Raw genomic sequence first — 17,251 nt, 5'->3', positions numbered from 1 at the left:
TGAAAAGTTTCAGAACTTTATCAATTCAAATGGTTGCCGTCAAAACGATTTCAACTGATCTCTTCTTGTGCGTGTTGAGTTGCTCTGAAATGTCACTGGGTGAAAATAAAGAGCAAGAAATAGAATTGAAAGGTCAATGGTGATACTCGCCATTTCAACATGGTTGAGATATTGATATAGGTTATAGAAGTGGTAGTCGTCGTCATCGTAATCGTCGTTGAAGTAGCAGTGGTAGTAGTAGAAAGGAGACTGGCCCGAGCCTAAGCCTTGCGGCTTATAAATGTTACATCTGTCAAAATATTTACGTTTACTAGGTTTACAAATTGTGTGCACATTATATCAGATTGAAAACAATCATCAAAGTCAAAAGTTTGTTTGTTGTTGTTATTATTGTTTTGTTTGTTTTGTTATTGTTTTTTTAGGTGACAGTGAGTTCCAAGGTTAACAACTCTATCACTAACGTAGTGTTTACACTTGTTTGTATTGAAATACTGAATATGTAGCCTACTTTTCCATCTTGGAACCTAGTTTTATCAAACAGATTATGAAACAAAAGACTCAAACATATTCCAATCTATTGAACAGTGTGTATGGCTCAGTAAGATCTCGTGTCATGCATCACTCCTTTCAATGAATGTAAATTAAGTAGTCTCAGTCTGTCTTAATGGTTCATGTTTTCATACTGCTTAACCATTTAGGTTGCTATTCTCTATATTCTTTCAATTAATGATGATTGACGATTAAGATGTGGGTACCAAAATGCCCTAACTTCTAAATGCGGCCGAACCATTGACTCACACAAAAGTGAAAATGTTGCTTTATCTAAACGAATAGGCCTAAAATGTTCAAGCTGCCACGAAAAGCCCGCCAATTTCTCCTCCGATGCACAGCACAGTACACGAGTGTACTGGACATCAAGTGTTTGTTGTAGTTCGCGTTGTTCGGAAGGTACACCCTGGATCATGTTGTGTAATGTTCGTTTTTGAGTGTGACATCAGCGCCCGTGCCGCTATGTTTATCCATGACACTGCTCAAAAAACGAATGTTTCCACGTCTTCCAAAGCCTTGCCTTCCAATTGTATTGGCTTGGTATTGGTGGTGTTGGTCTTCGTGGAATTAGTTTGGGTTTTGTTTATGTTGCAACTGGTTTTTTGTGGCATCTGCACATCGTCTTTATCGTCCTCACCAGAGTCTGTTGGTGAGTGGCAAATAGCAGTGCCAGATATTCTGCAAAGCCCAACAGTCTTCATGTTGTATCCCAGGTGCCCATTGAATACCATTTATTTTTAGGCGGAGTCTTCGTGGAAAGGTGACAGCTGGGTTTCTTGTTTATCCCCGTTCTCATGGAAAAGAAAGACCCACTATCTCTTTCCTTGGCTTTAGTCTCCTGAACTTTCGCAGGCACTTCTGTAGCAAGAAAAGGGCTAATGGGCGGAGTGGTTCAGATCCAACACTTCTTGAGCCCGGCAAAGGCTGGGTTATACAGCCGTATATTTCTACATTGAGATATTTCATCAGTGTAATTGGATCGTCTGTTAAGGTTTCGTTTAATCCGCTGCCCTTCTTGTCTGTCAGGCCAAGAAAGTAACACACCTACCTTTCATCCCAAGGAGGCAAGGGGGAGGGGGGAGGGCAATCCATACCGACAGATCCAGAGAGTGAAAAAAAGGTTTCCTTAATTGTCTGAACAAAGGCGAAGATGTCGATGATACGTAAGTTCCAATCGGTACGTCTGCTTGCAGTTTCTGGCTAATAACGTGCCCAGTCTTCGTTAGGGTAAAGGACTGCCAACCACAATTCAGCGATTTCAGTTCTCTTTCATAACACTGCCCTCCCTCTACCAGTCCCACCCAAAACCTTTAGATTTTTTTTATATCTCGTCGGAAATATCTGTGGTGTGGTGTGTGTGTGTGTGTGTGTGTGTGTGTGTGTGATGTCTCAATATGTTTACAATTAATTTTCTGGGATTAGATTCAACCACGCCATAGCCCGTTGTGCTGTTTGTGTTGCAACTTTGTATTATTCAACGTGTGGTTGCATTTGATTTAAGCTCTTCGGGGCTCTTAGATGCTGGGAGCCAAAAATGATATCACAATTATAATTATCGTCATCATCATTATCATGTTTGTCGATGTCCTCCCTGTTGTCGTCGTCATCACCGTCATGTTCGTCATCGTATGCAGTCGTCACTCAGGAGAGAGAGACCCCTCTGTTTCTTGCCTCAGATTTCAGCCCTTCTATCACGAGCACGCACGTGCATTGGCACACACACACACACACACACACACACACACACACACACACGCACGCTCGCACGCACGCACACACATACACACACATCACATCACGTCTAATATCACTTATAGTGAAAAGACGTGAAATTAAAGAAACAACTACGTACGCGGTGATAACACCAAGAGTAGAAACGCATAAACTTGAAGAACAGAGAGAGAGAGAGAGAGAGATTCTGATTCTGATTCTGATTCTCCACACACATACTGCATGTGTACAAGTTTCAGTGTGCTTTGAATTAATGGAAGGGGGTGGGGATGAAGGAAACAAGAATGAAGCAAAAAAAAAAAAAAAAGAAAGAAAGAATATGGAGTATGTGTTGACCAGCGGGACCAGAAGCCGGGGATAAAAGTGGAGACAGACAGCGGAAACAGTAATCTGACGCTGCTGTCTTTTCTGACAGAGATCCTGGAATTCACATAACTCACAATGTCGGGAAATGGCAATAACCGAACAGAGTAACATTCATACAAGATGCTCAGATACCAACAACAATGCTGTCTTTGTAGTCAGTATTGTGGAAAGCTTGTTTATGTTTGTGAGTATTGAAAAGTTCTCTTTCCGTGGTGTGTGTGTGGTTTTTTTGGGTGGGGGGGCCGGGGAAAAGGGGGGGGGGAGGGGGTTGCGGAGTGTGGTCAGGTCATTGACCTTACTTCAGGCTTACCAGTGAGGGGGGCGGTCGGTCTTTCACTGAGTACGGGGGGTTGGGGGTGAGGGGGGAGTGGGGAGCGTGGGGGGAGGGGGAGCGTGGCTCGAGGTTGGGTGGAAGCTTGTCACATAAGACTGGTCTTTCTACTTGGTAATTCTTATTTATACGGTCGCACATACACACAGAACAAACTCTCTCTCTCTCTCTCTCTCTCTCTCTTGCTTGTAAGCATACGAAAAGGAAGAAAGCCACTGACGTTCAGCCCTGTCATAATCCTGATGTGACAAAGCACACGCTGTATGCGTGGTTGTGCCACAGAAGGGTGTCAATGGCAATCTCTGTCAGCGCTATGAACACATTGAAGAAAGAACTGTCGGTGATTGCAGCATCTTTCAATTATTCATTCATTTTCTTTTTGGATTTCCTGTAAGCCTACTTTACTGAGGATACCCCCAAAACTAGCAAGATTTGCATCTCTTCATGCTTTCAATTTTATTTTTATTTTCTTCTGAATGGCTAATTTTCTCATGCACTTATCACATGCAATTATCGTTGTGCAATTGTCCAATATGCGACACACATGCTCGGGGGTGGTGTGTGTGTGTGTGTGTGTGTGTGTGTGTTGTCTCGTTCACACTGGCGTAATGTCAGTCAGCCTGTGAAGAAGCATTGTTGACAGCACATTTCAACGTCCAGAAGTAGCATGGAAACCCCCTAAATGGTGTGTGGTAATGACATTGTCAGGGTGAATTAAGGAATACTGCTGTCAGCAGACGTGTTTTAGTGATGCACACCTCTGAACACAATGTGGAAATAGGTCTTGTCGCTTGCAAACAACTGCAGACTTGTGGGGGCGATACACTGGTAGGATGCACAAGTGCCCACTATGAAAATTAACAGCGGGCAAAAGCTTTTCATCACCATCCAGCAACTCTGTTCCAAAGCAACCAGTGCGGTACTCACACAAGCTATTGGAGGGTGGTCTCATACCTCAGTTGGAGTCCGTCAGGGCAGCCTTCTGTCTCCTATGCTGTTCATCATATTCCTGGAACGCACCATGATTGACGTATTTGAAGATTAAGTCAGCACAGTCATCAAGCACTTTTGCTTTGCTGACGACACTTAAGGCTTGGCAGATAGTGAGCAATAACTTGTCTAACTTGTTAAAAGACCAGATAAGATAAGGCATGGAAATCAGCGCCGAAAAGACCAAGTTGGTGGCCACCCACACCACCACCATCACTGCAGATATAACTGTCCAGGGACAGAAGCTATGAGCTGTTCAACAGTTCATCTATCTGGGATCTATCTTCCTGTATTCATGCAAGACATAGATCCTCACGGCGGATTTTGTTAGAAAATAATAGAAATGATTTGTTATCGCAAGACATTAAATATCAGTTACACATGAATAAGTTTGCCAATCATCAAGCATCACACTGGACCTTTTGAAGATCTGTTGACATCAGTTCAGAAAAGAAAGCTAATCTGTTTAGGCCTCATAATGAGATCCAATGGCCTTGCTAAAACAATCATCCAAGGAACTGTTGAAAAATCGACAAAAAGAACCCACACAATCTGAACTGACTGACTCCCCTGTTTCAGATACAGCCAATACCAAGCACTGAGAAGAACAATAATTCTGTCTCTTTCAGGCAAAGCGAGATAAATACGATACGAAAACTGCAAATGTGTTACTATTGACACAAACGCGCAGATGCGTGTCACGGAAATCTACAATAAGCGACAATAAAGTGCATCGGATGCCACTGACGGCATTAAAATACCACGTGGGTATTGATTGTGGGTGTGCAAGATAGATCCGTGCGTAGTGTTGGGCACGAGGGACTCGGGGATGGGAGCGTAGAACGTTGAATTTAGATTAATTTACTGTTTCACACACACACACACACACACACACACACACACAAGCCGCAGCAAAACAAATACTTCTATGATATATTCACGTGTTAACGTTTCTCCAAGCACGTGGCTTCTCCATCACGCTTGAAGAAAAACTGAGTGGCAAAATCAAGTGCCCAAGTTCCTGGTGTTGGAAGGAAATGGTTCACAAACTGTGCAAACATTCGGGCAAAACCGAAGCGATGCTCTTAGCCAGCCAGATAAGAGCAAACATTGGACAGGCAACCAATCCAATACTCACCCCACGCCCCTTCGCAGTAAAGATAGGGTACAAACAGTAAGAAACCTGCCCCAAAGTCTGGTGGCGAGCTTTCAGATTGAAATATTGACAGGAGCAGACTTCAGTACACATGGTGAGACAACTGATCCATCCACCCCAACGCGCTCGAACTAAAGACACGGGACAATCAAACAGACCAACAGTCTGGTGGTGGATTTTCTGTTCTGTTGGTAGTAATTGAACAAGGCGGCATGTCGGCCTCATCCCTGAAGTGGTGTCTGAGTGGCGCCTGCTCTGGAAGAAAAGGTTCTCAGATGCGAGGTACCGGTCAACACGAGTTGGATTACGTTCCACTCCAACCACTTTTCTCAACAGCGTATCCGTACCGTCTTTCCATCGTTTTTCTTTTTTCTTCTTCTTTTGTTTGTTTATCCGTTAGGATTGTTTGTTTGTTTATTCGTTTGGTTGGTTGGGTTTGTCGCTTTGTTGTTTTTGCAATGAGTTTTCAGAAATACGTAAGGTGTTCCGGTGAAAGCATTTCATATTTGAAATCGATTTGTGAGATAGGAGGAGAGGCAGACAGACAGAAAATGAGTCAGAAAACGTATACTGTTTTGGAGGAAAAGAAACGGAGATTCCTGAAGCAATGTTGGTGTATTCAGCCCAGTTTATGTCCATGATTATACCCTCAACAGTGTAAGTGTCTGATGGTCATGCACTTTGTCTCAACTCTGGCGGAACTACTTGAGTTTCAAAAGTGAGACCTCAACAGCTGTTGATTTTACAAGTATGAAAAAAAAATATATATATATATATATAAAACCTGGACTCTGAAGGAATGCCGTTTATCAATGGATTTATTCATATAAAATATTCAACAAACGTGAGAAACCGGTCTGCTCAATACAAAAGAAAATCAAATGCACAGACATGACTACCGTTCGAATTACGTTTTCATGCGCAAGCGCCCTTCACACACACACACACACACACACACACACACACACACACACAAACTCAATAAAATAGAATGCAATGCAAAACAGCGCCGTACAACGCAGCACAGGACAAAACATAATCCAGGTCGACAACAGGAACAGTTTGGTGTTATCTGGGCCGCTTGGTGGCGCTGCTGGCAGAGATGTTCTTCCGTTTCTGGGCTACTTCCTGTAGGAGTTGCTGGAACATGTCGTCCACTCCATCCCCTGTTGCCGCTGAGGTCTCGAAATACCTGCCAACACATCGCACTTCCCTCAGTCCCTTCTATTATATGACACCAGGACGAGCAGGATGAGAGAGAGAGCAGAATGTATTGCTCAACCTCTTACATAGATAGATGGACAGATGTTTCTTTGGTTCCGCGCAGAGATGAAGATAGACATATTTTTTCTTTGGTTCCGCGCAGAGAAGATAGATAGATAGATAGGGGTGGGGTTTTTTTTATTCATTTCCGCGAAAATCTTGACCAGTAAGACACCAAAAAATATCAGAATATTTCCCAAGAGATAGGTATTGTTTGTTTTAACCATTAGAAATTCATGTTGTTGTTTTTTAAAAAACGTTTTTTCCCCGTTCGTGGGCTGCGACTCCCACGGTCACTCGCATGCACAATTGTGACCGTCTTTAACCCTGCCATGTAGGCAGTCATACTCCGTTTTCGAGGGGCGAGGGGCGTGGGGGGTAAAAATGTTAAAATGCAGTTACAAGTTGATTACAATTTGAATTTCAAACATTCGTGTGCACTCACACAATTATTCCAATTTCCTCACACATTCTCTCAGTGGTTGATTTTTTTTTATGTTTTCCAATATTTTCTCCTCTAATAAATTATCAGTTTGATTGGACAGTCGTCGAAATAAACAACATACCCCTACCCCTACCCCCTACATACACACATGCACACAATAATTATGCATATAATCTGTAACAATGGTAATAATAATAGTATCTTTTCCAACACACTTCACAGCAAAAGCTCTTTACAGCAGAGACATCGACGATCACTTCACAACAAAACAAAACAAAACAAAACAAAAGTTGAAACAGTTTTCAAACTTACAGACACTTGTGATGAACTGCAAACTTCCTGGCTTCTGCTGTTGACACAGTGCGTTTCTGCTTCAGATCGCTCTGCAATGATAACATTATATTATACCAAAAAAAATCTTGTGACAATACCAAACATGTTATATTTCCAGCCATTCCCCTTTGGGACGACAACATAAATAACAGTACATACAATGTAGTAGGTATATAAACGAAGCACATCAAAATAAATAAACAGAACCTTGAAAACAAAACAAAACCAGTTAAAACCAAAAATAACCAGTGTCTCAATACATGTTTCAATCAATGAAATCAGTTTAATGTCCTTACAGAAAATACAAGAGAATGACTTCTGAGGGACAATATAGCATAAGACAGTGCAACATTGAAATAACGTTTCACATTCATGCAAGTGTAAAGGGAAAAGCTAACTCAAAGCGGAAAAAAAAAAAATACAATGCTTGAAATCACATCAGTTTTTTCTCTGTCACAAACTCTCCAAACTTCTCCTCGTTCCCCACCTCCGATCGCCCTCTGCTCTGCCCCCTTCCCCCGGCCCAACCCACCCCTCCTCTCTTTTAATCACCCCCAAAAGACTGGTGTAAATTTAATGTTTCTCTCAGCACTCCGAGGTCTAAAACAAGGGTTCTCCATTAAAGTGTGTGCCCTCCCCCCCCCCCCTGCTCCCCCACCCCCATCCCCCGCCCTCACCCCCTCTCTCTACCGCCTGACTGCCCCCTCCCGTTGTACCATACCTTATTGCCCACAATGCCTATCTCAGGAGTGCCGGAACTGAAGCGGCTGATTTCCCGTAGCCACGAGTCCAGCGCCTCAAAGGACGAGGTGTTGGTGACGTCAAAGACGATGAAGATGGCGTCACTTCCGGTGTACAGCTCGTTGCGGACGTCCAGGTACTCGTTACTCCCGGACAGGTCCCACATGTGCACGCGCACTGCCGACAACGGCACGGTACACACACCATGTTTTAGAAATGGACAGAGCGAAAAATGTAATATATCAGGATAAATGATTCAATAAATCAATCGGGAGGAGTGTGTGGGCGTGGTGGAGATCTGGCTACACGGATGCACTGATGGTGATTGTCATGATGATACTCGCACGGACGCATGAACGCGCCTATGCACGCATGTAACCCCCCACTCCCACCCCTACACGCGCGCACACACACACACACACACACACACACACACACACACACACCAGTTCCCTTTTCAGCATCTTAATGTAACCAAAAATAAAACACGGACCACTTTCAAATTGCCGTTGTCTGAACATTCAAACCGCATTCTCTCTCTCTCTCTCTCTCTCTCTCTCTCTCTCTCCATACGTTCCTAAACCGCGAAACACTCCTCCTTGTCCCCTCCCCCCTTTGAACCCTATCAATATTTCTTGTTTTGTTTTAAAGGACACAAACAAAGTTAGAAAAACCCTAAAACTGAGGGACAAACACACACACAACAACAACAACAACAAAAACACAAAAAACTGGAGGAATTAAGTTGTGAAACCGAAGGTGTTATGGGACGGCCTCGAGGGAAATCAGCAAAAAGAACGACTGATGTCCAGCATTGAAGCCATGTATCTCACTGTGGCCATGCTCCCTCTCTCCCCTCAACAACCCCCTCCCTCCACCCCCCGCGGTGGCACGGGGGGGTTGTGGCGCAAGCGACTGCTTCTCACACAGCAACCCGTTTTACACTGTCTCGCGAGATCCGTTCACACCCCTCCCTCTCATGAACGTCATCAAATCACCCTGACACCTGGAAATTGTTCCAAGAACCTGTAGCACACATTGTTTCCTCTCTCATGAGTGACCGTGTTCAGGAGGATGGGGGGTGGGGGTGGGGGCGATTAGGCCGCTGCAGTGTGCTGGGGTGAGTTCCACACGCTCGGGCGCGCGCGCGTATGTGTATGTGTGTGTGTGTGTGTGCGCGCAAGTGTAGGCTATATCTGACACTGGTGAGCCGCAACTTGTGGTCATGGATCAACAAGAAAAAACGTACGGGCGCACTGGAAGTCGACATTTCTTCAAATGTTCACGACACCAAACGCACCCCGCTCGATATCAAAGACTTCTCTCTCTCTCTCTCTCTCTCTCTCTCTCTCGTACTGTGCTGCGTGATTGTATTAAATATGATGGTTTGCTCCACATTCTGATTCTGAGCACGGAATAGAACCCAGAGCAACAAAATGGTTGTCTGTGACCAAAGTTCACGAATGAATCCATTTCAACCATGTGCACGAATTCTCGCGGAAGGGGTGGTACTGCACTTTGGCACCTCAACAAGGTGAATATTTACACAGAAAAAACGTGCTATTCACTCGCTTCCAGTAAAGTATTACAACACAATGCAATGCGCTGATATACAAAGTAGCACAACACGATACTGAAAATCTGATCGCATCTCCAACCAACAGGAAGAAGAAAATACAGTGTTGACACTGTTGTTGGCTGCATGTGTGAGCTTCAAAGAAAGGTCAGTTGGATATTCGCCTTTTCCGTGTGATGTCTCGTCAACTGCAGTAAACACGGAGACTCAGTTCTGAATCAAAACGGTGCGCGCTTTCGTTTGAAAAGGTCAACCTCATGATCTGGCTCCCTTTTCTTCTTCATTTCTTTCCTCTTTTTTTTCCGAAAGCTAACTCATTTTTTAGTCAGAAATTAACAAACTCTGTGTGTGTGTGTGTGTGTGTGTGTGTTCGTCTTCAGTTTGACGTCTTTCCACTTGAAGTGATATTTGACAAAAAAACAAAACAAACAAAAAAAAAAACCGTGGGGGTAGGGGTTGTGAGAGGGGGTGGGGGTAAAAGTGTGTGTATGTGTGGAGGGTGAACAGGGAGAGACAACGCTAGGGAAAATGGAAACGTAAAAAACGCCAACATCAAACAACTATAACAAATGTCGTATTGGACTACGCAGCAAACCTTCTGCAACAGCAAATAACATATTGGAATTGTTAATAACACATTCAAAAGAACTTTTGGTGAAGTCTGGTAAAAAAAACAACAAACATATTAGATTCTGACATTCGAATATTATATGGTTGCCAGATATATGTTCTCCAGATATGCACCTAACGTGTGTGTGTGTGTGTGTTGTAACGCCCCTCACAGCCTTTTCGTCCATCCTCCGTTTTCAGAGAATTGTTTCAAAAGTGAGGGCTGGCTTTTTATATTGAATATGTAATCTAAACACGGTATATGCGCCAAGATTTCAAACACAAGGAGTTATGAATGTCTTTTCTCAAACTCAGAGAAATCTGCTTGGTGGGGGCCGGAGGGGTGGGTGTGTGGAGGGGGTGGGGCCTTGGTTTTGGGGTTTTCATTTGTTTCGTTTGTTTGTTTGTTTTCTTGCGTCCACACAGGATCCATGTCATGACTTTAAAGCAGCTTGTCGTGCTGACGTATTTTTGCATTAGATTTTTTTTGTCCTGACCCAAAGTTTGTTTTGGCAGTTTATACTCAGATACCCCATGCAGAAATTTTGCTGCAAAATTTGGGGTGGGCGTCTAGAACATGGTACTTTACTACATATACCTATATCGGGTGTCCACACAAGACTCCTAAGGCGACGATGCTAACGTCACTCACTGATTTCCCTCCCTTTTGTTCTGTCCATTCTCAGGATCAGGATCAGAATTTGGGGCGTTGTTATATACAACTTAGCCATTTTTGGCTTTTTATGCCCCTTCAGATTTACTCCTTTATATTGTTGGTCAGGTCGTTGACTAGCTCAGTCATTTTATCCATCAGTCATATTTCGTTTTTGTCAATAACTCGTGTTTATCTATGAGGTTCTTACCAGCATCATAATCCTGATTATCCTCTAAGCACCCAGATGTAAAATTTCTACATGGAGCTCACTTCCACTGTTAGAAATATCATGTCACAATCCTGATATTATCTAAAGCATCACACACACACACACACACACACACACACACACACACACACACACACACAGTGAGAGAGAGAGAGAGTAGCTCCAGCTGATCTGTATCGATCTATGGTCTATCCATCCCACACTTCTATCTCTTTAGCCTACCCACCCACCCCTCTCCGTCGCTCCGTTTCCGTGTCCCTCCTTACCGATTTTTACCAAGGAGATTTGTTGGAACTGTAAATACATCAGCACGCAGGCAGTGAACGACATGTAAAAGCTTGTATCCTGATGTGCAAATTAATATTCTTCCGTTTCAAAACACATGAGCTCATTCGATGAGGTATGGGTCTCGAAGACGGTTTAAAAAAAAAAAAAAAAAAAAAAGAAAGAAAGAGAAAAAAAAAGTTAGAATGAAGACTTTAGTGTCAACGATCAGAGAATCCCTATTATTCGGGAAAACCTGATTCACGCGAGAGGTATTGTAGACGGATGCGCGCAGTGTCCACTTAAAAAGAAAAAGAAAAAAAAAAAAGAGGAACAAAACATATCTAAACACCATTCCGAATATACAGTAGTTTATTTGTGGACATAAGAAAATACATTTTATTCGGGAACAATGGACTAAATAGTTAACTGTTAAAACAGCAAATGAAACAAATGAAATAGGTATACCTACAAATTATCAAAAAAGAGGAAGGGAATTACGATGTACAAACCAGTATTGGCGTTTGACATTATTGCAGTCCAGCGGACCATACAGGGTCATATCAGGGCAGTTCAATTAAATAAAAGCTTCCAACTGCATTAAACACAAACCTCTGACACATCTGGGGAAAAAAATTAAAAGAAACACACCTGTAAAACAAAACAGTTCATGATATATAACCTAATCAACTGTTAAATAAGCTCCTTAAAGAGAATTAAGGAGTAGGTTGTGTTGAGGGCTGGCCTTCCGCTTAATTAAGTGTAATTCCAAGATTTGACCACAAAAAAAAAGGGGGGGGGATGAAAAAATACTTCAAAGCCACAAAAAGGCCATCCCAATGTTTACAATATCATTACCTTATCACCAGAGCAAAACAACACAGAAAGTAGGCAACAATGTTCCTTAAAAGGGAAAAAAAAAAACTTGAAGTTTATGCAACCGGAAAACAGTCCAAGGCATATAATTTTTATAATGATCGCGCACATAAAAGTTCACATGTGAACAAAGGAAATACTGCCAACGAACGCAGAAAGCGCTGAAATGGATGGAGAATCTTTAAGAAAACCTTAACATCTGATTATGTATGTCAGCATATGAGAATAGAGAAACAGATCAAGACAGACAGGTGCAGACAGGCAGACAAACAGAGACAGTTGCAGACAGATATACTCACTGTCCGTCCCATTGATGGTCTGGATTTTGAAGCCATAGTCCACGCCAACTGTTGGTTGATAACCTTGATTAAACTGCACACATCCACATCCGTCTTTAAATGTGCGCATGCACACAAGCACACACACACATTCACGCGTAAATACATGCATGCGTACACACACAAACACACAAACAGGATGGCACATAAAATCAATGAAATTAAAACATTCAAGAACAATGCCACGCAATGACACCTCATCAACTTATTTCAAATAACCTGCTGTTGCAGAAAACCAAACCCTCAAACACACTATATTTCATTCACCCCTGTGAAAAATTCTGGTTCTTTTCTTTCAAAATGACATTACACCGGGTATGTGCAATACTAGAATACTAGTAAAGCACAAAAAATGATAATAAATCAACCAGTCACCAAATACTGTATCTGTAACAACATCAACAATCATTATGTCCTGCATATCAACTTATAGCAAAACAATAATCAACATAATTCAAAGAAAATGGGGTAAATAAGTTTCATTGTGGAATGTCCATCCAAACAGTATACTCCTGTTCATGTAATATGTTTAACTATGTACATGTGCTTATGTTTGTGTACACATGTGCATGTATGTGCAAATGTGTGCGTGTGTGTATGGTGTGTGTGTGTGTGTGTGTGTGTGTGTGTGTGTGTGTGTGTGTGGAGGGGACAGGTATGTATATATGCATGTTTGAATTATGTTTGTATGTGTGAAAGCATTTTTCTTATATGTGTGTACAGTTTGCTAGGTACATTTTGGCATGAATATGTAACATTGATGTAATGTGTTATGCATAAAATCATGTGTTTTGTAAAGCATCTAGAGTAGTATTCTGGATAAAGTGCATATAAGTAGCCATTATTATTATTATTATTATAACTACTACAACTATCATTAGTAAATCTGCAATTTGTACACAATGATAACAATCCCATTTCACGCATGTTTAGAAGTATATTAAAAAAAAAGGTAAGAACTAAGATATCCACACCACATTATCCAGAGGTGACATTTCACAGGTTATCTCAAAGTAAGCACTAAAGACAAAAATGAAATCAGTTCCCTACAACATCTTAGGTCAATTCCAGGACAGCTTTTTGTGCACTGGGCCCACTGAAGGGTTCACAACATACATAAGTGTCAAACTGAAAAATTGTGCAATCTACATGCTTCAGTATGGTATGAAACATAGTGTGTTATATAAATTGATGATTTTGAATGAATCCTTCCATGGATTACATATCATATTCGGCTGATAAGATTTTAGAAGAAAGGACTGCCGGACAACAACAAAAGAAGCCAAAGCTGACAAATAAGATTGTGCATCAATATGCATCTAATTCATACCAGGATTCTAGAGATTGAAATTATTTGTGGAAAAAGCTGAAAGCAAACACAGTGTGTATTATACATCAATGAACACCAGCAGAAGGCAATTTATCTGAACTTTGCTAGATACAAGCTATTTTCTACACTCTAAATAAGACATAATTGTGTTTTTTTTATGCAACAAACACTGTTGTGTAAGTATGCCATACTCCAGAGACTATTCTGACAGAACAACAATCAGCTGTACTATTTTCTTTTCTTTTTTTTTAATAAAAAAAGACTCAATCAATCAGTCAATCAATCAATCAGTGCTAAAGTATAAATGAACTGATGTAAGAGAATATCACCTCAAACTTAGGTGCTGAGTAGGCCTCATTTGTATTTTGGGATTTTAGGAATCCTTGTAAATATCTCAGGATTTAGAATTTTTGTGATGTTGATGGTGTCTTTCTGGCATTTTTGGTGACTAGGGCTGTTTCCTTGATCTTGATATGCATACATCACTGAAACCACTTGATGGCATCAGTGGGAAGGATCAATGTACTAAGCTGCAGACACTATAAGTGGGTCAGCGTGCTGACCTGTACACTGGATGTCAACTGACGAAGCTATTGCTGTTTTCTCATTTAGGTGGCTCCAGTATCTTTATATTTTGGTATCTTTATAGATCATGTTCGTTTGTTTTTTGTTTTTGTTTTTCATAGATCATGTTACTATATCTAAGCCAATCAATAAGGGATTTGATATGTTTTCTTGCAATGTTTGAGGATTTACACATGTCTTTTTGACATATTCAGATAATAAATCATTACTATATATGATTTGGAGATTTACTGTATCTTTTTATTTTCTTCAGGAATTTAGCAGTCTGTCCTATAAATATCAATTAACATTCAATGTGTCTTATTGGTAACTTCAGGAAATTGGTACATCTTTTTGTTATCTTTGGAAGTTTATGATGTTTAATTGGTGTCTGTGGGCTTTGGGGACAACTGATTGATAACTATAGGAAACTTTGAATTCTCATAAGTCTCAAAGAAAGTTGTGCCTTTGTGTAGCTTATGAATTTCACTATCTGAGAAACAGTAGCGAAAAACTGTTTGCTCACAGTTCCATGTGATGGGTTGTACAAACACAACTGTATCAAATGAGTGATTCCTAATTTTTTTTCCTCTTTGTGTAGTCTATGAATTCTGCTGTCTGAGTAAAGTAGGGAAATGTTTGTTCACAATTCCATGTAACAGGTTGTACAAAACACAAGTAGCAACAGCCCTAAGAATTTTTTTTATTGTAAAATGCAAAGCCATCAAATGAGTCATTCCTAAATCAGCTGTTTTCTATGGATGGCAGTCTGGCAGCAACACTCTAAATGAAGAGGAAAAGGAAGAGCAGCGGGGGGGAAAATCAACACTGAAAACTAATGCTGACTATCTTTGAAAAAGATATACAAACCTTCTGTTCACTTGCACCATACCTGTTCTCATCTGGACTCTAAAGGTTCATACATCCAAATGGTTAACAGTGAGGAGGAGGATAGTTATGGTGATATCTCCATAAAAAGCAACAACAACAAAATATATTTCTTGTTTATTACAAACAAAATTACATACAAATATATTTAGTCAAAAATTGTGTTATCTGTACAGCCATATAGTAACTAAAGACAACCAAATGTTACTGCACCATTTGTTAATAAAACATATGCACTGGTACACAGACACAGACACACAGACAGACAGACTGACAGACACACACACACACACACACACACACACACAAGTGCACGCTCATTCAAAAGAACTTGATATTGGACATATGCACCAGGACTAGCCTACTCGTGGCCATCCAGTATCAGACATGGTACATGGGAAACAACTCTTTGTAGTCTGCAGAAACTACTTGTTCCCTTTACCACATTGTGTACTAATAACTGCTAAATGATTACAATAAAATGTTAAATCACTTTCTCTTTTTATTATGGCACTTATAAAATCAGAGACTAACTTTCTTTTCTTGTTTAAACTTTTTGTGGAATGTTTCAATGCTTCCCACCCAAACAAAAATCCTAAAATGTTTTTCTCATCAGCACAAATCTCAACACTGAAATGCAATCTAAGGAACAAAAATGCAAAGGCATCAACGTCAGTAAATTTTCATGCACGCACACACACACACACACGCACACATGTATGTGTGGTCTGCTGTGCTATGATGATGTGTTTAAACACTCATGTACCTTGCTCTCACAGAAGTGCTTGATGAGACATGTTTTGCCTGTCCCTGCACTGCCCACGCCAACCACCTGAAAAACATCCACAAACACTAATGATCTTTTAAAAATATACATAAACCTGTATTTGAGAAACAAACGGACAGATGCTTGTTTTGAATAATAACTATTATGATTAAGGGAAAGAATATGACACTGAGTTAAGATTCATTCTGACTGAAGGAAACCGTCTTCAAACCACTGATATTTCTCCCAAACATAAAATAAATGGATTTCTTTGAAGCATTAAAATCTAAAATCTAATGTTTTTACCATTGAATAAAGATACTTCTGTGCACCTCAGTAGTTTATATTTTTCTAACAAACTGAAATGTTGCAACATGTGCTTGAATCCATACACAACAGGCACAGTACAATCAAGTAGCGGAATGGTGGCCTCAATTAATAATCAAGTACAATAAGAGATCTGATTTGAGTCACACAACCTCAGGCCACAATTCTTCCCCTCCAAATGGATTTAAAACACCAAGGAAGTGACACAACAACAGTGCTGGGTTTTTCTCTGCTTTGTGGCCTTATGGTAACATGACAGTGATCTCTCCATATGCATTATCGGTGCTAAGACTGAAAGAATTATCCAGTTTGGACTCTCTCGATATCTGTGTGTGTGTGTGTGTGTGTGTGTGAAAGAATTATCCAGTATGGGCTCTGTGTGTGTGTGTGTGTGTGTGTGTGTGTGTGTGTGTGTGTGTGTGTGCGCGCGCGCGCGTGTGTGACAGAATTATCCAGTTTGGGCTGTGTGTGTGTGTGTGCGTGTGTGGTTCTGGATCTTGATGAGTACACGTCGTGGGACCCAGGCAACTGACGTTAAGATGCTCGTATTCTGAGCTTGTACACATCAAACCTTTGCCCACACAAGCGACGACACGGCTTCTTGGTAGTTCTTTGACAAGTGTCCAGGGGTTCTATCCATTTTGTGATAGGTAAATGTTATTGAAAGGAAGATGTCAGAATCTTCACAATGATGAAGGCGGTAGCCAAGGGAAAGAAGCGCAAGCATCTGCTTTCAACGATCCCGTTAGGTCGTCTGCAACTCACACGCCATTGCTAAGGTAAATAAATTGCATGATGGGAACTTGAAGTTGAAGGGAAATCCCCAACCCCAAAATTCATGCGCCCTGAAAACGTACGAAATATCATCCTTGATACATTATACTTTCCTGTTTTTTTCTTCCTTGAGCAACTTATACTTGTTTG

The 17,251-nt window shown here is 41.1% G+C and overlaps 1 protein-coding gene across 2 annotated transcripts; it reads right to left on the bottom strand.

Moving 5' to 3' along the window:
* Positions 1 to 5,929: 5,929 nt before the first annotated feature.
* LOC143293177 (ras-related protein Rab-13-like) lies at positions 5,930 to 17,093 on the bottom strand. 2 transcript variants are annotated; one of them, XM_076604106.1, is made up of 7 exons: positions 16,899 to 17,093; positions 16,001 to 16,066; positions 15,217 to 15,255; positions 12,414 to 12,486; positions 7,886 to 8,082; positions 7,144 to 7,214; positions 5,930 to 6,315 (listed from the first exon to the last, which is right to left on the bottom strand). In XM_076604106.1, exons 1-7 carry the CDS (start codon positions 17,052 to 17,054, stop codon positions 6,192 to 6,194), a joined length of 726 nt encoding a protein of 241 aa, XP_076460221.1. In that variant the 5' UTR covers positions 17,055 to 17,093; the 3' UTR covers positions 5,930 to 6,191. The 2 variants fall into 2 exon arrangements, with proteins under 2 accessions (XP_076460221.1, XP_076460222.1); XM_076604107.1 differs by lacking the exon at positions 15,217 to 15,255.
* Positions 17,094 to 17,251: the final 158 nt, after the last annotated feature.

This window comes from Babylonia areolata, chromosome 1 (genome assembly GCF_041734735.1).
Source record: "Babylonia areolata isolate BAREFJ2019XMU chromosome 1, ASM4173473v1, whole genome shotgun sequence".
Taxonomy (NCBI): Eukaryota; Metazoa; Mollusca; class Gastropoda; order Neogastropoda; family Buccinidae; genus Babylonia; species Babylonia areolata.
The sequence above is the reverse complement of the archived record's forward strand: the minus strand, read 5'-3'. Positions and strand labels throughout refer to the sequence as shown.